This window comes from Fusarium tjaetaba, assembly GCF_013396195.1.
Source record: "Fusarium tjaetaba strain NRRL 66243 chromosome Unknown NRRL66243_c0000226, whole genome shotgun sequence".
Lineage (NCBI taxonomy): Eukaryota > Fungi > Ascomycota > Sordariomycetes > Hypocreales > Nectriaceae > Fusarium > Fusarium tjaetaba.
The window spans coordinates 323,793-343,914 of NW_023501422.1; the positions used below are offsets into that span (position 1 = coordinate 323,793).

At 48.2% G+C, this 20,122-nt stretch overlaps 7 protein-coding genes across 7 annotated transcripts; 4 read left to right on the forward strand and 3 right to left on the reverse strand.

The window, feature by feature from the left end:
- Positions 1 to 5,479: 5,479 nt before the first annotated feature.
- Positions 5,480 to 7,992, forward strand: FTJAE_9890 (sugar transport STP1; the record flags this gene model as incomplete). Its single annotated transcript, XM_037356857.1, has 6 exons — positions 5,480 to 5,518; positions 5,568 to 6,127; positions 6,180 to 6,257; positions 6,311 to 6,793; positions 6,844 to 7,556; positions 7,610 to 7,992. The coding sequence occupies 6 exons, from the start codon at positions 5,480 to 5,482 to the stop codon at positions 7,990 to 7,992; spliced, it is 2,256 nt and encodes a 751-aa protein (XP_037203134.1).
- A 1,420-nt stretch (positions 7,993 to 9,412) lies between these two features.
- On the reverse strand, positions 9,413 to 10,078 carry FTJAE_9891 (regulator of mitochondrial iron homeostasis; the record flags this gene model as incomplete). Its single annotated transcript, XM_037356858.1, has 2 exons — positions 9,413 to 9,667; positions 9,722 to 10,078. The coding sequence occupies 2 exons, from the start codon at positions 10,076 to 10,078 to the stop codon at positions 9,413 to 9,415; spliced, it is 612 nt and encodes a 203-aa protein (XP_037203135.1).
- Positions 10,079 to 10,516: 438 nt separating this feature from the next.
- FTJAE_9892 (AP-3 complex subunit sigma) lies at positions 10,517 to 11,139 on the forward strand (the record flags this gene model as incomplete). Its single annotated transcript, XM_037356859.1, has 2 exons — positions 10,517 to 10,585; positions 10,639 to 11,139. 2 exons carry the CDS (start codon positions 10,517 to 10,519, stop codon positions 11,137 to 11,139), a joined length of 570 nt encoding a protein of 189 aa, XP_037203136.1.
- Positions 11,140 to 11,285: 146 nt separating this feature from the next.
- FTJAE_9893 (uncharacterized protein) lies at positions 11,286 to 11,817 on the reverse strand (the record flags this gene model as incomplete). The annotated part of the gene is made up of 2 exons (XM_037356860.1): positions 11,286 to 11,399; positions 11,470 to 11,817. The coding sequence occupies 2 exons, from the start codon at positions 11,815 to 11,817 to the stop codon at positions 11,286 to 11,288; spliced, it is 462 nt and encodes a 153-aa protein (XP_037203137.1).
- Positions 11,818 to 12,147: 330 nt separating this feature from the next.
- Positions 12,148 to 15,669, forward strand: FTJAE_9894 (leucyl-tRNA synthetase cytoplasmic; the record flags this gene model as incomplete). The annotated part of the gene is made up of 4 exons (XM_037356861.1): positions 12,148 to 12,217; positions 12,285 to 12,756; positions 12,813 to 14,391; positions 14,452 to 15,669. 4 exons carry the CDS (start codon positions 12,148 to 12,150, stop codon positions 15,667 to 15,669), a joined length of 3,339 nt encoding a protein of 1,112 aa, XP_037203138.1.
- Positions 15,670 to 18,521: 2,852 nt separating this feature from the next.
- On the forward strand, positions 18,522 to 18,819 carry FTJAE_9895 (uncharacterized protein; the record flags this gene model as incomplete). The annotated part of the gene is made up of 2 exons (XM_037356862.1): positions 18,522 to 18,621; positions 18,689 to 18,819. 2 exons carry the CDS (start codon positions 18,522 to 18,524, stop codon positions 18,817 to 18,819), a joined length of 231 nt encoding a protein of 76 aa, XP_037203139.1.
- A 636-nt stretch (positions 18,820 to 19,455) lies between these two features.
- Positions 19,456 to 19,936, reverse strand: FTJAE_9896 (diphthamide biosynthesis 3; the record flags this gene model as incomplete). The annotated part of the gene is made up of 2 exons (XM_037356863.1): positions 19,456 to 19,566; positions 19,784 to 19,936. 2 exons carry the CDS (start codon positions 19,934 to 19,936, stop codon positions 19,456 to 19,458), a joined length of 264 nt encoding a protein of 87 aa, XP_037203140.1.
- Between the last annotated feature and the right edge of the window lie 186 nt (positions 19,937 to 20,122).

Genomic DNA, 20,122 nt, shown 5'->3' on the forward strand with positions numbered 1-20,122 from the left:
CCTGCATGATTCTTGTTGCGAAGCGAGACAATTCTTCGCCTTTACCCCGTCCTCTGCTAAATGGCCCCATCCCTCGCTCTATATGGAATCTAGACGTTGGTTTTGGCCCTATGAAACTCATGCCCTGCTCAATATGTGTTCAATTATCTTATACCTGCTGCTAAGGTACGGACGGATACAGCACTTGCCCTTGACCCAACGACCCATGTCTCCCTTGAGCTGCTAGTCAGCACCCTCCAAACTTGGAAGCTCAAATTGCCAAGAGATTTTCGAATGCCCGCCACAGCCGGCCAAGGAACTTGTGCGAATACTGGTCTGCTTTCATTAATTCCATCTCATCCGTCTTTGCCACAGCCTTTTGGAGATCGACAACATCAGCCACGTCGCACATGTTGCCCACATTCTATTCTTGCTTCCAGAGCTTCATCGATATTCACTCCCATTTCCTGCTTGAGTAACCTTTCCACCATTTGGGCTGAATCCAGACCCCGAATCCGTAGCTTTCTACATCACCGTGCAGCTGAGCGCTGAGTTGGTCAGCAGCTAAACTTATTTTTCCTTGATCATCTGTGCCAGCAGACCCTGCTTTGTTTCAGAATCACGACAAAGTTGCTTCACCAACTCTTGGAGACCTCTAACTTAACACTGCAATTGGTGCTTCAGGTTTTCGACGTCTTGTTTCAGGCCTGTTTTCAACACCGCATTGCGTACACCGACCGACCTAGGGGTCCAGGAAGACTACGACACCTTTCTAATGAGGTAGGAAGCAATACATACATAATAGCTAGACTCAAAAAGCATGCTAAGCTCGAAGTGATTTATCTTATAGTACCCTATGCTCGTGTAAATATTTCTGCCACTTAGGCTCCAAGTCCCTTGCCTTTTACAACCTGTAGATACACTCTGTATGTATGTGCTACATACTAACCCAGAACAGACCAATGTGATGAACCCTTGAGGACTAAGGTCTTTCATGCATGTGGCGCAGCATCATCCATGCTCGTTATCTTGTGGCTGCATATGATACATCTTAACCATCTCTCTGAAGTAATGCCATTGCTACAAGCTTAATCGATGTTCCTGAGTTTAATACGTGTAGGAGTGACGACCAAGGGACGAATATTCTCATCTTCCCGGAACTAGCTTTCCTGTCCTAGGCGGTCCTCGACTTCGTTATCAACAATAATCATTCAATGCTTTGTCCATCCAGAGCTGGGTCAGTATACGTTCATGGGATTCTTTCCGCGTCCGTCCGATGTCCGAAAAACCCGTCGTATCTAGCCACCTGATAGGCATTGTATCTTTGGGATTACCGCAACAATTTTACTGATCATCGGCTTGAATACAACCGTGATGTTCGTGAAATTCTGTAATACTACGTGCAAACGCAAGAGTGCAAGATGCTAGGTAAGTGTAGGGTATCCTACCTAAATCCATAACTCAACTCATAGTCAATAAAAAACATAAAACTTACGAAGTGAAGCAGAATATAACTACTGGTATCTGTGTAGGTCTGTCATGATGGATGTTTTATGTGTGCGTTTGTACTTATGGGGTTAAGATTCTTCATCGAGTGCCGGATCACGTCTGACGAGTGGATATGATTATGACACTGCAACCACAACAGACGTACAGTATTTCAGCCAGTTATTTTTACAAGCAAACTATTATAAAAAATAGCCTAAACTAACTGCCATAAGGGTAGAAAATGTCGAAAGAGTGGCTTGAAAGGTATACTGGAATGGTATGCCAGAGGATCATGGATGTGGTTATATCAGCTACCACTACGAGAAGCCTACGATAACCACTTAGATCTTAAGCCCCTTATAAAACCAACACTTAGACCAATTATACTGAAGCTACTGAGAGCGTGTGGTTACGTACAAATTGACACAAGTCCTGCTCAACCATCACTACCCAAGGTGCACAATGACAAAAAAGCTGAAGACCGAAGGCAACAAACACGAAGATGTGTGTGAAAAGGTACTTCAGGCTATTTAGCGTTAGGCCTTAATTACATCTACTATGAGGCTGGCGATATTTTGTAGTTACAGACCGCCCCTATCAATGACACAGATGAAGACAAGAATGCAATGAACGAGTAGCAAACGAGTCGAAACACGAGAATATCATTTAGTACCAAATTTGACCATATGTAAGAGGTAGGGGCTCCACTTCACTTGAATCAATTTATTTCCAGAGGCCCGAAAACACCACGACCCAGACGAAGGCAGCAAACGCCGGCGACACAAACATCTGTGACCACACCAATCCATCTACAAACGTCGCCTAGGCTAACTTAAAAGAGATTTTGATCACATGTCTATACCGAAGATGTTTCTAGTACCATACGATCCTATTATTCCCATGTTTCAGTCTGTTAGCCTGCCAGAATCATACTTGAGTGAGCCTATCAACACCCAACATAAATGACACAGAAGATTATATTGGGCAGTCGGACCTCGAAGAACAAAGAGATTACAGGAAACAAAGATGTAGATTTCTTAACCTCTTCTCCCAATCGATAGGTCTACTTTACCTACGTATCACATTCTTGCTGTTGCTGACCCTACTTGCCAATAACCAAAAGATCTGGAACGAAGTTCACAAATAGAGTCACCACACCTATTTTTAGGCGGTTCATGATTCCGGTTTGCCTATGAGGACCTTTATGTAATATTGTAATTCATAGGTTATGCTTGCTATCCGAAGACTGTGATTTGCTCACGACAACTACACAATATCTCTCCCATTATGTCCATTGTAATAGAGGAAGATATGTATCAGTAGCGAAGATATAACCAGGCATCTGGAGAAAGTCAGAGTTAGAACTGATCATATGTAATCTCTATGTCTACCCCTCACATGGCTTGACCAAAGCGAATGCATATGTTAACACGATGTAGAGGATTACTACCAGTTTCATCCGACGAGAAGCCCGACCCTGACATAAAATCACGCGACTGGTGGAACAGGGGACAATGTATGCAGTAGTTCGCCATTTTGACAGCTTGTTTTCAAAGGTCGGTCAACATTAGATCGACATGTTCTAATCTTTCAACCTTGCTACATCCTAGTATACGATAGCAAGGTCCATCATTGAACTTGAATGTGTATGAACTTCCTGATAAGCATCGCCATTTAAAGCAAAGGTCCATATTGCTTTCAGAAAACCGTGATTAGGCTATCATTGTATCAAGTCAACAACTATTGTGAAATCTGTAAAAGCGATCAATCATCTCGCATTTGACAAACTCGATTATGGATCCTGTTCAGTCCCACAAGAGTCAACAATGGAGATACCGGCCGGTAGAGTGACGTAGTTTGGATCCACCACGAGTCAAGCGGGCCCGCCAACATCAACATCTCAAGAAGACGATAGGCGGAAGACCAGATCACTGCGAACCTGCAATTACCCTGGACTACCAATTGTGTGAGTGGAACTCGAAGAACATATTGAGATTTGAGTCTTCCCTCTTTGCGATAGCGTATTCTTGGGTGGGAGGACAAAGTACTTGATAAGTACATCAGTTCTCATGCCATGAAGTCTGGGGGTTACTTAGCATGTGGAGAGAACATCCTCGTGAACATTGACTTCGTGGGGAAATACCAACGATTGGAACCGGCCGCTTTTAATATTGGATCTTGGTCAAGATTAGGTTGATCTGGGGTTACAAAGGTTGTGAGCTGCCTCGCAGACTCATGACAAAAAACCCGAGGGGGGAGCATGGCTCACCTGTTCATCAACCCGTCTCAAGTTGTAGATGAGGATAAATCAAATTGCATGAACTGCGCATGTCCTGTCAGGAGGGAATTAATGGAACCTGCAAGTTTCCAGCTTCCCTCCAGAGTCACACTCGAGTTCCAACTGAATGGGTAACAAGGCATGTGACTGGCTATGCTTGCACGGCCTTAGATGCGATTACGAGTAAGATCTATCAGGGCTTCATCTGACTTGTCTCAGCTGAGGAGAGATATTTTCAGAGTGGCATCCTTATTTTGTTCTTCATTGATTGAGAGCAATAGTTGTTTTTATCGACGAAGCTGCCTGTGAACCCCCACTATGACTGTCTTGGCTCTATAACGCGTCCGCACACCCCACACTTCACGATAGTTGGAAATGACCTACCAGTACGACGGCCGCTGGCAAGCTTGCCCCGAGCGCCGATAGTAAAAAAGCGTGGAGAAGTGCCCGCTTGGGAACGTGGAGTCTCCAAGACATATTCTCATCGAGTTAAACTGCAAGCATGTGAAGGTCCTGTATCCGTAAGACCGTTGAAATTCAGAGTTTAAGGCTGGCAGAGATGAGCCATTATTACCCCTGGGAACATACTGGCCAGAGCGAACTGACTGATGGTCATGCATTCAAGCAAGATTAGATATTGGGTAAAGTGGAATCGCTACAGTGCTTGAGATAGAGTACCTACCTACCTAGCGAGTATGGAGATCAGACGCAGACAGCTCAGTTAGTACAGTGCAAGAATTGGATGCAATGCATCTCAATCTGACAGCCCAGGCCAGGCAAACGCGACCTCGACCTCCTGAAAGCCTCCCCTGAACGGCAAACTTCCCGTACATACTATTTTCCAGCAGCCGTCCCCTTGCTTGCCCTCGATCGAGTTTTAGTCGTCGACTTGTCCTATCCCTCAATTACTTACTGCCTTTCCTTCATCTTGAACAGCATTTCGTTCATCTTTATTCCCCCTTCGTTACCAACTTTCATCCTTCTCATCGAGTCACCTCTTTTCGTCCCGTTTTCCTCACCCCCAAGTCGGTCATTTCCCTCCCAGACGTATCTCTTGCACATTTTCGTGATCGCTGCCCCTGCTGCTGTCTCGCCTGACTATTACTGAGATTTGTCACTTGGTGCAGCAACTGTCCGCTTGAGGTCCTATCCTGTCTCAATCGTGGTCATCTGCCTGTCATCCACTGCACCGACCCCAGCCAACAGCTACAGCTTACCACTCCAGCTTTTCCCCAGCTACGACTCCAGTCTAGGCAGCTTGGTCTTGTCTCGTCTAGTTCATTCTGTTTCTGAAAATCGTTCATCAATTCAGCCAAAAGGCCCATCACAGCATTTTCCTTGTCGATTATTACCGCGCATTCCGCCTGTACCGCCTTGCAACTTCACGCACACGCAGTTTGTCCAAGGTCACTCCGAAGTACCTGATCCCCAAATCTACGCTGCCGAGTGACGCAGTTTGAGCTACCAACAACCAGGGGTCCCAACAAGTCCAGAGAAACAAGGCCTGATACAGCGCATCTCAACTGACTAGAACCCACCTTACACGCCCAATTGAACCTGCGCCCCAGTCAGGTATCACTCTCTTTCGCTGTGTTTACCAGTCAACTTTTTTTTTACCGATTGAATCCTACCATAGACGCCGATAGACCCTGATTCCGTACCGTCCACACCCCGGTCATCCGACCCCATCTTTCCCATTCCCCTCCGTCTATCGCTGGGCCGTTCAAGGTGCCGATGACCTCGTTGTCTCTCGGCCTTTCCCCTTCTCTTTCCGTACCTTTTACCTTCAATCTCTCTGCAGACGGGCGCTGCTGCTTAACAGCCCCATCTTCCCAAAATTCCTCCCTCAAAGTCTTCACGTCTTCCTTCAAACATTCCTCTCCGGACCCTTCGTCCTGATAATCAACAACACCAAGACCCGGATTCACAAGCGACGTCATTGCTCGCGTCCCGCAACGACCACGATCTTGCCTACAACGACGATAGCGACGATAACGGCCAACACCGCCCCGACGTTGCCAAGTCTCATCGTCGCTCGTCTTATTCTGGCTCCGAATCGTCGTGGACAGACACCGGCGATATTGGCGAGCAGCTGGCCGACGAGCACGACCCTGTGCGACTACAGCTCTCTTCAGACGTCGAGGACGAACTTCTGGCCAACGTTCATCGCCGACATCCCAAGCACGGCAACCAGAAGAGGGTTCGCATCCAGGACTCACACCACCACCGTCATTCTCAGTCGCGATCTGCCCTTATCAACAAGGAGGCTATCGAGGTTCCCAACTTCAACCCTCCAGGTCCCTCTCGCGCTGAACGTGTACTCGGCGCCATCATGGCTGGACGTACAGGTTCAATCCATGGCCTGACAGGCAAGGCCCTGATGTAAGATTATGCACTCTTGTCGCTGGCAATTTTACAGACTGACCTTTACCAGCTACTTCACCAGTATCTTCGTATCGCTCGGTGTTTTCCTTTTTGGATATGATCAAGGTGTCATGTCAGGGATAATCACGTAAGTCCCAATGCCTTTTGAACCCGTCTTGGTTTTGACTAATTGATTACCAGTGGACCATACTTCATGGATTATTTTGATCACCCTTCCAAGGCATACGTTGGTACTATGGTTGCTATCTTGGAGATTGGCGCCTTCATCACTTCCCTGATGGTCGGTCGCATTGGCGACATCATCGGTCGAAGACGCACCATCTTCTACGGGTCTTGCATCTTCTTCGTCGGAGGTGCTCTCCAGACTCTGGCTACTTCCATGCCCATGATGATGGCTGGACGTTTCGTTGCCGGTTTCGGAGTTGGCATGCTCTCGACCATTGTGCCTGTTTATCAATCTGAAATCTCGCCCCCTCACAACCGAGGAAAACTGGCATGTATCGAGTTCACAGGAAACATCGTCGGTTACTCGACATCTGTCTGGGTTGATTATGGCTGCGGCTATATTGAGAGTGACTATTCTTGGCGCATTCCTCTCGGACTGCAATGCTTCATGGGTGCTCTGCTTGGACTCGGCAGTCTGGTCATTGTTGAATCACCTCGGTAAGTCAGTCCTATTTGGTGTGTGTCGAAATGGCTTGCTAATTTCATAGGTGGCTTCTGGACAACGATCATGATGAAGAAGGGATGGTGGTCATTGCTAATTTGTACGGGGGTGGTGACATCCATGATCCCAAGGCTCGAGATGAGTATCGCGAGATCAAGATGAACGTCCTTCTTCAACGCCAAGAAGGCGAGCGAACATATAAGGACATGTTTCGTCGATACAAAACCCGAGTTTTTATTGCAATGTCCGCCCAAGCGCTCGCCCAGCTCAATGGCATCAACGTCATCTCCTACTACGCACCGTACGTCTTTGAGTCTGCTGGTTGGGTTGGTCATGACGCTGTCCTCATGACTGGTTTCAACAGTCTCACATATCTTATGTCAACAATCCCACCATGGTATTTGGTGGATCGTTGGGGTCGACGCAAGATCCTTCTCTCTGGTGCCACAGCTATGGCAATTTCACTATCGCTCATCTCTTACTTCCTCTTCCTCGACATTAAGTGGACTCCTCGACTGGTTGTCCTGTTCGTCATGATCTACAATGCCGCTTTTGGCTACTCATGGGGACCTATCCCTTGGCTCTACCCTCCCGAGATTCTCCCTCTCAGCATCCGATCAAAGGGTGCCAGTTTGTCTACAGCAACCAACTGGGCGGCCAACTGGCTTGTGGGTGAAATGACGCCTATTCTCCAGGAATGGATTAAGTGGCGCATGTATCTGGTTCATGCATTCTTTTGTGTGGCCAGTGTGATCATTGGTAAGTTCTTTTGTCATACCTGAGCTGACACCACGTTACTGATATGTTATAAGTATACTTTATCTACCCGGAGACCTGTGGTGTGCGCCTGGAAGATATGGACTCGCTGTTCGGAGACGCCAGTACCGTTGCTGGCACTCCTTCATTACACGGCACCGAAACTGGTTCTTTGATGAGGGCCGGATCTCCTGTAGGGTCCTCTCGAGGGCTCATTGGACCCTCATCTGCCATTCCTGGACTCTCCCTCGACCCCCCTGCGATCGATGATGACAGCAAGTCTCAGATACAGACCGGCGGTGATGAACGAAGTATTGGTGGTTGGCTATCAAGAGTGGTCGGACGAAACAGGTCCGATAGTGGCAGCAGCGCGCAAGGTCGGTATGCTCCTCTTGGTCAACAAGAAGAGGGCCGAGAAAACCGACGTGATGACTATTGATGAAGTCTTTTGGAGTTTGTCTATAAGAATACCTGCATATAGATGGCGCACAAGGCGCAGGATGCGTAACCACCAGGATAGGATAGCGCAACTATCGCCTTGAAGGATACTGGAGTCACTTGATGGGAAAGAATCAATTAAAGGTGCCAGAGTCTAAAGGAGACTTACGGAACGAAGGTGATGTGTGTGTTTTTTTGGATGGGGATCGCGGCATTTCTTTAAAGATCTATGGATCGATATCTTTAGACCGAGTTTTCATGGAGTTAGACGGCTGATAATGGCCTGTATATCATATATAATGAGAAGAGCGGCTTGATACAGATAAAGAAGTAAACATGCTAAAGAACGTCTTATTGCTACTATGGGGTAAGATTTCGCTCTCTCGCAGTTTACACATGAACTCGATTTGTTCCGTGATAGTTAAAGTGGGCCCATTACAACTTCTCACACATCGTGACTGGGACACCAATGACATGCAATCTGTCTATCCAAATTCTGCAAGCATGGCTACCCCGACCGAGATAAGGCATGCTTACCGACATCTATATCGAAATATTCTCAAGGCAGTGCAATACACAATTCCTGCTCGCTTCGTAGCCCGCGATCAACTCCGGCGGGCCTTTCGCGAGCCAGGTGCCACATATGATGGACGGGGCATAAAGCGAACCATATGGTTTCTTCAGGCGGCAGCGAAAGAGAAAGGATTGGAGCATAAGATCTTGAAGAACTTATTGCGAGTCCGGCAAATGAGGTACCAGAAACGGGATTACTCGGCCAATGATCCTTTGAAACATGTAGCGTAAGTATGAATCAATCTCAATGAGTGAGCAGTGCTTATGTCGCGATTAGACAGGAGATGAAGGATGCAAATCTGACTGCGTATAATCATTATGATATGACGGTCGCTATGCTTAATAAAACTATGGGCATCTGTCTCCGTTGACACTACTTGAGGCTCCCTCAAGTTTTATGCAAAGAAGAGCAATCCGGTACGCATACAGACAGACATACAGATATCAAGTCCGCAGACAAAGAAGGAACAGAGCCACGGACGTGTATTTTGCTATCAAAGGCTTGAGGGGACAATAGAAGCTCCCCTAGCGGCTCTTTGTTGAGACGATGAAAAGAACCTGTACATTAATGGTACTGGATACACAAGACAAAAGGAATTGTATGGTCGATGGCAGATCTTGGGCGAAACAAATGACAAATTATTTGGATACGTTCTGACTTGGGAATTTCCATTTCCCCGAACGGCGAGACCTTAAATAGTACATGTACAATACATTAACATAAATCGCAATCCTCACTAGGCTAACCGAAGCCCTCAACGCCTTCATGAATGCTTTTACTTTGTCTGTGATAGACTTCTCCTTTAATCATGCTTGCTGTGTCTTTTATCGGTATTCGGAAGGAAGCTCTACTCCTCGCTCGGAACGTCAATGTCAACACCAAGCTCCTCAGAGAAAACCTGGTTTAGGCTCGATCCATCACGGACGTAGATCCAGTCACCCACAGCTGTGCCCTCTTTCTCATTCTGACCCTCTCCAAAGAGGCACCAGTCATAGCGCTTAGGGCCAGAGATGGGAGATGACAGCCATATCTGCTTATTAGGGGGCTGTTTATTGATGATGTATGTACCCTTATCAGGCCAACTGATGCTGAGGACTCCAGCCTGTAGGTAAATGTATCAGATAGGGTTGACGATAGTTGCATAAGATATACGTACCGAGAAGTCAACGTCGATGTCTTCTCGCTGGTCCTGGAGTTCCTCAAACTTGCCGACAACATTATCGAGATACTCGTCCGCAAGGTCATGATACTCTTGCTCAGTAATATCGGCGACAACAGCGCTCTGGTGGATCTCTTCAGCTTCGTTCAAAGGCTTGGCAGGATTCTCCGTATCAGGCATGATACCCCGCTTGTCGGAAACCGTAGTCGAGAAGTATTTTTGCGAAAGGGTAGATGGAATAGAAAAGTGCGAGATTGCAGGAGCGATACGGAAGCTTGAGCGGCATACGGGCGTTGAAGAGCGGATCGCTCGCGAAGCCAAGCGGGAAGCTTGAAATGCGATTTGTCGGGACATCTTGTGTGTTAAGAACACAACTTTCGGAAACTGCGTCTTGACTACTCCGTACTGCGTCGTGGCTTAGTATAGTATTGAGTGGTTAGAAGTGGCCCGTAAGTGAAAACCAGAATAGCATTCGCGGTGACGAGCTCGGTCAATCGCTGTTATTCAGAAGATGAACGAATTGAAGCAACCAAGCTCCCCGCGGTGTGGCTAAGTACAGCTGCCAGGTGGAACTGACCAATTGCACCATGACTTTCGATGAAGGTACGTACCGTGCGGGAATGTACCTAGCTCCTGCATCCCGCCATCATCAGCTTCGCGTCTTTACTGCAGACACATGCCCCACCATTCACCCTTACAACCTACAATACCATTTGAATCCATACCTTACCTACTCCACGAGGTCGTCTACGTTGGTTTATGTGAGGGCATGAGGAGCTCCTGTCCCTAATAATGATCAATGCCTTTCTGGTCTTCAACGGCCAAGGTCAGCCTCGTCTGACCAAGTTCTATACCCAACTGGTATGCTTTATCCCCTCCAGCTTTGCTACTAGAAACTCAGATGCACCCCAAAGGAAACTAGTATACAGCAGCGCCTCATCTCCGAAATATTTACACTCGTCTCGAATCGACCGGCCGGATCTTGTAACTTCTTACCCCTTCCACCTCTGCTCGCCGCTTCAGGCACCTCCCACACCTCCTCGGAAGAGCAGAACGATGTTCCAACACTAGTAACGTACCGCAACTATGCGACCCTTTATTTCATCGTCATCTCTACATCGACTGAGTCGCCGCTTGCCCTAATTGATCTGATCCAAGTCTACGTGGAGGCCCTCGACAAGCTTTTTGAGAACGTCTGTGAGCTGGACTTAATCTTCAACTTCGAAACCCTGCACTCTACCTTATCGGAAATGATAATAGGGGGCGTGGTAATAGAGACAAACCTGGATCGCATTGTCTCGGGGGTCAAGGCGCAAGGAACCGTCGCGAAGAGACCTGTGAACGAAGGAAGAGGGCCTACTGGCCTGGGAAGTGGACTTGGTATGGGTGCCAATTTTGCTTGGACTGGGCGATGAGGACTAGGACTATTCAGAACGACGTACGAAATGCATGATAGAGCGGATTACAAGATGTGTCTGCCTGTTGAGATGTCCATATATGTTTCGTTTCTACGAGACTAACGCCGAACTCCAAGTGTTGAATAATATACATATAGAATATACTATTTTGATTCTGGCTCGTCCTTTGGGGGGTGAAAAGGCGGCGCATCTGGTCGTCGTTCGTAACGCTTCTCTGGATCGACTGCGCCGAATAGATATTGTGTCTTCTTACGAATCTAATGATGGCGTTAGTAGTTCTTGGTTCTTCTACTATCACAAATACGAACCTCTTCAGAAGGCTTATACTTCTGACCCCACCATTCGAACTCGGAGTAGAAGCAGATCCAGATCAGTGCAGCTGGAAATCGAGTCAGATAAGTCCAGAAATGATTGCGTGAGGAAAATCTTGCCAACAATCGTCAGGAGCTGAGCAGTCTTGACAAACTTCACCCATCGCGGTGCTCGACTTGCTAGGATAATGCGACGTTTGTACTTCTTCTCAAACCGGAGTTGTTGCTGGACAGTAAGCTGCTTGAAGTTCGGAGGCCACACTTTTCGGGCCTTGTAAGGATTGGTTGCCACCGTCAAAGGAGCCTTCTTGAGAAGGCTGTCCTTTGAAGACGATGCCATGCGCCTCATCAGAGTGGGAAACATTGTGATTCAACCGCTTCCGACCTGGAGTGGCTCAATGGTCCAAGACATGAAGCTTCGCATGAGGATTATCGTTAGTGTTTAGAGAATCTCCATTAAGCGCCACACCACCGCCACACCACTAGCCACATTGACGCACTGCTGTGCGAGTGTGCCCCGCGATTTTCACCCCTCCTCCTCAAGTCCGATTCAATCCCTTCCAAACAGTGACTCAAAAATTTCCACGGAATTTAGAAGTGCGTATTATTCACTCAGCCTTCCTATTTAAACATACTATCGGGGGGAAACTGACAACAATTTCTCTTTATTTCCAGGTCTCGTCCATTTGCGACCATGGCTTCTACCGATTCTGTTCCCAAGGCTATGGAGGCTCTCAACATCTCCAAGACCAAGGAGCTCAAAGGTGCAGGTCCAACTTCCTCCCCCGTTTTCAAGTGGCCACTCTAACTATGACCAGACTGAGAAGCGAGACACTTTGATCGCACTCGAGAAGAAATATCAACAGAAATGGCAGGACGAGAAAGTCTTTGAAGCCAATGCTCCCACCACGGATGAGGTGCCCCTCCACTCCATTCCCGCCGCCGAACTTCGGGAGCAGCAGCCCAAATTCTTTGGAACCATGGCCTACCCTTACATGAACGGAACTCTTCACGCTGGTCACTCTTTCTCCGTCAGCAAGGTTGAATTCGCCGCGGGTGTTGCACGCATGCAGGGAAAACGAACCCTCTTCCCCATGGGCTTCCACTGCACTGGTATGCCCATCAAGGCTTGTGCCGACAAGCTCGTCAACGAAGTTAAGATGTTCGGTCAAGACTTTGGGGGCTACAAAGATGATGAACCTGTCGTCGAAGAGAAGACTCCGGCTGCCAAACAAACCAAGGAGGACATCACGAAGTTCAAGGCTACAAAAGGCAAGGCTGCAGCAAAGGCTGTCAAAATGAAGTAATTGCAATCTCCATCTTGAACATTCTTGCCGTAGTATTAACGTGCTTCGACAGGTACCAATTTCAGATCATGCAAGCTATTGGCATACCTACAGAGGAGATTCACAAGTTTGCCGATCCTCAACACTGGCTCCAATACTTTCCTCCTCTATGCAGGGAAGACCTGACCAACTTTGGTTGCCGTATCGACTGGCGCCGATCGTTTGTCACCACAGATGCCAACCCTTACTACGACGCTTTCGTTCGATGGCAGATGAACAGTCTCAAGGCGCTGAACAAGATCAAATTCGGCAAGCGATACACCATCTACTCCATTAAGGACGGCCAGCCGTGCATGGACCACGATCGAGCTGAAGGTGAGGGTGTTGGACCCCAGGAATACACTGCCCTGAAGATTAAGGTTCTCGAATGGGCGCCCAAAGCTGCCGAGACCTTGAAGGGTAAGCTCCCGGATGGTGCCAATGTTTACCAAATCGCGGCCACTCTAAGACCTGAGACTATGTATGGTCAGACTTGCTGCTTCGTTGGCCCTAAGATTACCTACGGGATCTTCAAAGTTAATGAGACTGACTACTACTGTATGACGGAGCGCGCAGCAAGGAACATGGCGTACCAGGGTATCTTTGCGAAGGAGGGCGTCATTGCGAAGGCTGCTGAAATCATTGGTTCCGACATGGTTGGCACTCTTGTTGATGCTCCTCTCTCTCTACACAAGGAGGGAGTCCGTGTCTTGCCTATGGAGACTGTTCTCCCTACAAAGGGCACTGGAGTTGTCACTTCCGTGCCTTCTGACAGTCCCGATGACTTTGCTACTGTGACCGACCTCGCTAAGAAGGCTGATTATTATGGGATTCAGAAGGAATGGGCCGAGCTCGAGATCTTCCCCATTATTGAGACGCCCACTTACGGTGACCTCTGCGCCCCTTTTCTAGTCAAGAAACTCAAGATCGCCTCCCCCAAGGATACAAAGCAGCTCGAAGAGGCCAAGGAGCTTGCTTACAAGGAGGGCTTCTACCAGGGTGTTCTGAAAGTAGGTGAGTTCAAGGGCGAGAAGGTCGAGGTTGCCAAGCCCAAGGTCCGACAGCAGATGATAGATGCTGGTCAGGCATTCGCCTACTCTGAACCTGAGCGCAAGGTGGTCAGCCGGTCAGCGGATGAATGTATCGTTTCTCTTATGGATCAGTGGTACCTGGACTATGGTGAGGAATCGTGGAAGAAGACCGCCCTTGACTATGTGGACAATGGTCTCAACACTTACACACCTGAGGTCAAGAACAGCTTTGAAGGCGTTCTGAACTGGCTGAACCAGTGGGCTTGTGCTCGGTCCTTCGGTCTTGGCTCGAAGCTGCCTTGGGATCCTCAATTCCTTGTCGAGAGTCTGAGTGATTCGACCGTCTACATGGCCTACTACACTATCGCACATCTCTTGCATAAAGATATTTTCGGCAAGACGAAGGGAAGCGCAAATGTCGAACCCGAACAGATGATCGATGAAGTCTGGGACTATATCTTCAGCCGCCGTGATTTAAGTGACGAGATCGTCACAGACAGCAAGATTCCCAAAGAAACTCTAGAGAAGATGCGCCGCGAATTTGAGTACTTCTATCCTCTCGACGTGCGAGTATCGGGCAAAGTGAGTGAAACGAAAGCGCCTACATTGAGATGAAGTGAGACTAATCTTCGTGCTCTATAGGACCTCATAAATAATCATCTGACGTTTATGACTTACAACCATCTTGCCCTATTCTCTCGCGAGTACTGGCCGCAAGCTATTCGTGCAAACGGTCATCTGATGCTGAATGGCGAGAAGATGAGTAAGAGCACCGGTAATTTCATGACTCTCCGAGACTTGACAGAGAAATATGGTGCGGATGCTTCTCGTATTGCTCTTGCAGATGCCGGTGACGGTGTAAACGACGCCAATTTCGAGGAGGATGTTGCCGATACGAACATTCTCCGATTGTATACTCTCAAAGAGTGGTGTGAGGACATCGTTCGGGATCAGGATCAGCTTCGAACTGGCGAATTGAATTCGTTCCAGGACGCTTTGTTCAACAACGACATGAACGCGGTTATCAAGGAGGCCGTTGAGCAGTATGCCAACACCAACTACAAGCTGGCCTTGAAGGCTGGTCTATATGAGTTGACGAGTGCTCGCGATTTCTATCGGGAGGCCTGCGCAGCAGCTGGCATAAAACTGCACCGCGATCTTGCCCTCCGGTATATCGAGGTACAGGCTCTGTTGCTGGCGGTCGTTGCTCCTCACTGGTCTGAGTACATTTGGCTTGAGGTGCTGAAGAATAAGGGCACTATTCATAATGCTCGATTCCCCGATATCAAGGAGGTCGATGCTTCCCTGTCGGCGAAGCGTGACTATGTACGAAACACTGCTTCCAACGTCAACTCTGCGGAGGGTCTGCAACTGAAGAAGAAGGCCAAGGGCAAGGAGACATCTTTCGACCCCAAGAAGCCTAAGCAACTCACAATCTTTGTCACGGACAAATTTCCAGCTTGGCAAGCGAAATACATTGATCTCTTGAAGGAGATGTGGAACGTGGAGGCCAAGACAGTCAACGATAAGGAGCTCAATGGCAAGATTGGCAAGATGGGCGAAATGAAGAAGGCTATGCCATTTGTGCAGAACCTCAAAAGACGACTTCAGGCCGGTGAACCAGCGAGCGTGGTTCTGGAGCAGAAGCTGGCATTCAACGAGAAAGAGACTCTCCTGCAGATGGTTCCTGGATTGAAGCGAACTAGCGGCCTGGTTGCTTGTCACATCATCTCAGTCGAAGAGGGCAGCAAGAAGGGAACCAACCTCGGAGATGGTAAGGAGGTTGAGCTTTCAGTGCCTACAGCCGAGCATGCAGTCCCTGGACAGCCAACATTCTATTTTGAAAATGTCGAGGCTTGAATGTAAGAGCTAAGAAAAGTAGACGATCTTGCTTGTTGCCAAAATAGACTGTATCACACGGCAATGCATGCAAACTCATCGGTCGAGGTTACGTGTTCCTGCATAGATGTGTGTATTCTGTGTGGATCGATAGATCTGTGGTTTGAGTTAAAATTGGAAAAGATGCCGATCAGCTATACTAGAGATGGGCTTGTTTTGTTATGCCTAGCATGATTGCCGTGATTTGGATTTTGATCTGGGTTGAGCCTGATGAACCCCATTTAGGCCTCCCTCCGGGCCTCTTGACCTTGACTCGCCTCCATGCTCGATACCACGAACTCGATACAGTAATCCGGATTCTTCGGTAGGCTATTCTTGTCCATAGGACTCGGTACAGGCATACGCTTGCGCTGACATCACGTACGTAGTGCTTTGCCACTACACAATAAGCCAAAAAAGTGGCAGTGACAGTGACGAGATCTGAAAATAGGTACGGAATACAGAGTGGTCATGCGGTGATTGTGATAATTCCGATACTTATGGCCAAGTTGCAAAATAGTGATTATTCCAGAACATGACAGAACAAGGTTGAGTGGTAGTCGATAGCATCATTTCAACGGCATTCAAAATTTCAATAGGAGTTTACTCACATCGAAACAGACAGTTTGATTGAGCTTCTACCTTTGGCTTTTTTCTCCGAGCACTACATGAACAAGGCAGGGGACAATTATTAATTTCATGTTGAGTATTTCCGGCTGCATCCCCATTTGGCCTGTAACAAACCCCTGGGACCATATGTATGGATGATGAATGTTATCGAGAATAATAAACAAAAGGGGCCCCGAAAGCTTGTTCATGCAAAAATATGGAGTTTTACGGGTCGGCTAAAGGAGACAAAGATTGAAGGGGGCATACGGAGTACAAGTATTCAAGTTCAAGGGACGGACCTAGTCATCATCACTATACTCCGTACCTGGACACTCCTCTCCAACCGTTGATTCAGATTAAAATATGGAATTATGGATATGTACATTCACTGATGGGGTACCATCAATTGCGCGTCGTGCGCGGTGTGGGAGCGATGCAGGCGACGGAAGCGGTAGAGGACGGGAGCCAGACAAGGCCAGAGTGCCGGGGGCAAGCTAGCAAGAAGCCGGCAGGGGCAGGGAGCTTGATTTTCTATGGAACCACTATAGCAGCACAGGCCATTCATATTTGCTGTTTTGCTGGGGGTTCTCTGGTCTAAGTGAACGACAAAGTTCGAGGCAATCGATCATGATGGAGCTTGTTCGGAATGTCCGCGCTGTTTCGTTTTAATGCAATGCGTGACAGGAAACGATAATAGAATGAGAGTGGCTGGACGATCATTCCTGTTTGTTCCCTCTCCCTCTCCTTTTCCCCTTGACTGGTGGCTTTGTGGTTGCTGTTAAGGCCGCAGCCTGGTCTGGGCTGTTTGATTCTGCTTGCGCGTCAGAACCACAATTAAAAAATCCAACACAGATCTACAGATTATTAGTCCGAGCCGCAAAATACAATCCTAGCACTTGGTCCAGCCACGCCTACAAGATTTCAGGGCACAGGCTAACAGGGCACAGGGATCTGAAGGTCTCATCTGCAACTGCGGGAGAAGGGGAAATAGGGAACTGGCAGCCGCTATTCGCGCGGATTCCTTGTACTTTTCAGTAATTATCAACAGTGAGCTGGTTGGTGTTGTTGCGCAACCCGTCTCCAGTTATCTTGTGGTTGTTTTTAGAAACATTCTCTGGCAGTCCAATCGAGGTTTTTTTTTTCTTCCTATTCGCCTTGGTCTGGAAAGCTTGCGCAATCCGCCTCCACCAACCCCAAACAAACTAACCCACGCCCAACAGCGACCATTCATGATTGTTCCTTGATTCTCAAAGGTTCAGTCAGATACTGGTACAGTGCAGTATACATCATAAAAACTTGGTTGCGTTTATGACGCAAGTCTCTTGTTGCCCAGTGAAACTGTGGAGGTCTATGGAACTGCACGGCTGATCATCTTGAGTACTGTTCCTGTTTCCCTGAATCTTTGGAGGTTGGCTTTGGCTGGCTACGCTGGACCTGAACCTTCTACAGTGCTTTTATGCTTAGTTGGCTGTCTCTCCCGTGGTGTGCATCCATCAAGCCAATATCTTGTCGTCTTGCATATGGCTGCTGGTAGTATCAGATCTTGGTTGGTTGATCTAGCAACAATATACCGTCGTGCATAAGCATTAGCATCAGCGGAACGGTTGGCGTGAGGCTGGGTCTATCTATTTTTTGCTGGATTATCGAATTACTCACTGTACAGCCGCCTCAATCTTGCACCGCAGTCAACCAGTGTTGTCCAGCATGACTCAACGGAGAGCCTTGTTTTAATTCAACCTCAACTGACACTGTAGATTGCGTTGACACTGTGCCTGGATTTTCAGACAGAGAAAACGAAAGTCTGTGTGGATCCTCTCAGCTCTGTAACTGACGCACCGGATCAACTTCCTCGTTGAGGCCCTGGCATCTGGTATTGGGTGATAATATCGAAATATCCTGGCGGTGGAGTCATGTATAGTACAACGGTGGAACTCGAAGACACCAAAAGAAGTGGGTGGCTTGGGGTTGGGATGATGCAACCGCCCCCTGGGGCTGGTATCATGTATCATGTATGTACTGCACCGTTGACTCTCCTCTCAATCCTTGCGAGGCTCTCAGGTATATAGGAGTCGAAGCTCCTCAGTTCATTCAGTCAATTTCTTATCCTCAGCATCCACTCAACAACTACTACAACTACTACAATCGCTACACCAACACTCGTTTAAATCCGATCTAATTCTCTTCGAACTCTTCCAACAACCAAACAACCTAAAACCACCATCAAAATGCACGCTTCCGCTGCCGTCCTCGCTTTCGTCGCTGTTGCGGCTGCTGCCCAGACCCCTGTGGCTCCCGTTGCTACTCCCGTCGCTACTCCCGGTGCCCGTTAGTTCCAACCCTTTCTCACGATCCTCTGTTCACGACAGTTCACAACTAACATAAACGTTAACAGCTACCAACGGTACTAAGCCCGGTTCTGGCTCTGGCTCCGGCTCCGGTTCCGGCTCCACCCCCGCCAACGGTGCTGCTGCCCTCGGCCTCAGCGGTCTCGCTGGTGCTCTCGCCGTTGCCCTTGCCCTGTAAATTTTGACATTCGGAACTTGTACAGGGTTTGGTGGATATGAGGACATGCTGCTTTCTGATGCATAGTCCTGGAGGAACCGTGCTGGTGCGCGTATAACTTTCGATGGAGATAGATCGGGAACGGTTTGTCCTGACTACAATAGATAGACCAATGGAGCGGAATCACCTCCAGCTATATTAATACTAATCGCATATCACCACCATTGTCTGATGTCTTTTCGTGAAATGTTTTTCTCTTATTACCCGGCCTTCTTGGACCTCTCATGGCCCTGCTTTTCTTTGGAAGTTTGGCAGTAACCCTGAACCAGCGGAGTGGCGGCGAATTTATTTCCGACATCACGTTTGTGTTGTACTCTTATCTTGCTGGGGCCTCAATCGCTTCTTCCCTGCCCGTCGCCCTGGTAGGTTGGCTAATTGTGGCGGCGACACAGACCCCCAGGGTTGCAAAAAAGCACGACAATCGGTTTGGTGACACATGGGTGGGTTTTCGTGCTAGCGACTCTCATGTTTTTCGCAACCCCTTAGACAGAGTACATGGAGTGAGCCAGGCTTCCAGATACCCTGGGGCCACTCTTGTCCTACCGGGGAAGGGGTTGCTGCTCGCATTGGGCTGAGGACGTTGCGAAAATGGGATTTTCAAGGATTCCGGAAGTTTGTGGCCGATTTACCGGTACCGAGTTGGACAGAAGTCTCAAGCTCCTCAGAGGGTGTCGTGCTCACGGCGGAAAGGCGACTGTCGTGCCGGGCCTATTTGCATGGGGAGTCGCAATATGTATGATTCCTATCGCCATTCTTGCTTCACTCAAGCGGCTAGGAGAACCTGTCCGCCCGAGGTGCCTGAAGTGGGAGGCTTTGGTAGGTCATCCTGAACTTGTTAACAGAAAACTACAAGCAAAGATTTGTCGAAAGATGGATGTACCAGATCAAAAATAACCCGAATCATGAGACTGCAACTAGGACACACGGCAATATCCTGCTCGTCCAGCAAATCCTCGAGTGTAATTTGGAACTTGTCGCCACAAGGACATGGGAACTGGTAAACTCCCATAGCCTCGTCAAAAGTCATATCCTCGATCTCGACTTCATCGTAGATAGAAATACCCTCGTCGTCGGACATTGTGGCTGCTAGTTTGATGGCTAATATGGTCGTAATAAGAAAGACTTCGGTGATGCTGTGTTAATCCAAAATGTTCAGAAAAGGTGCCCCGCGATGCGATCGAAATTTTAGTCATCCCACGGAAAGTTCATTAAACGTGGCTGTGCTCAATCTGTGGCTGTTGAGTCAAATGTCAATCACATGCCG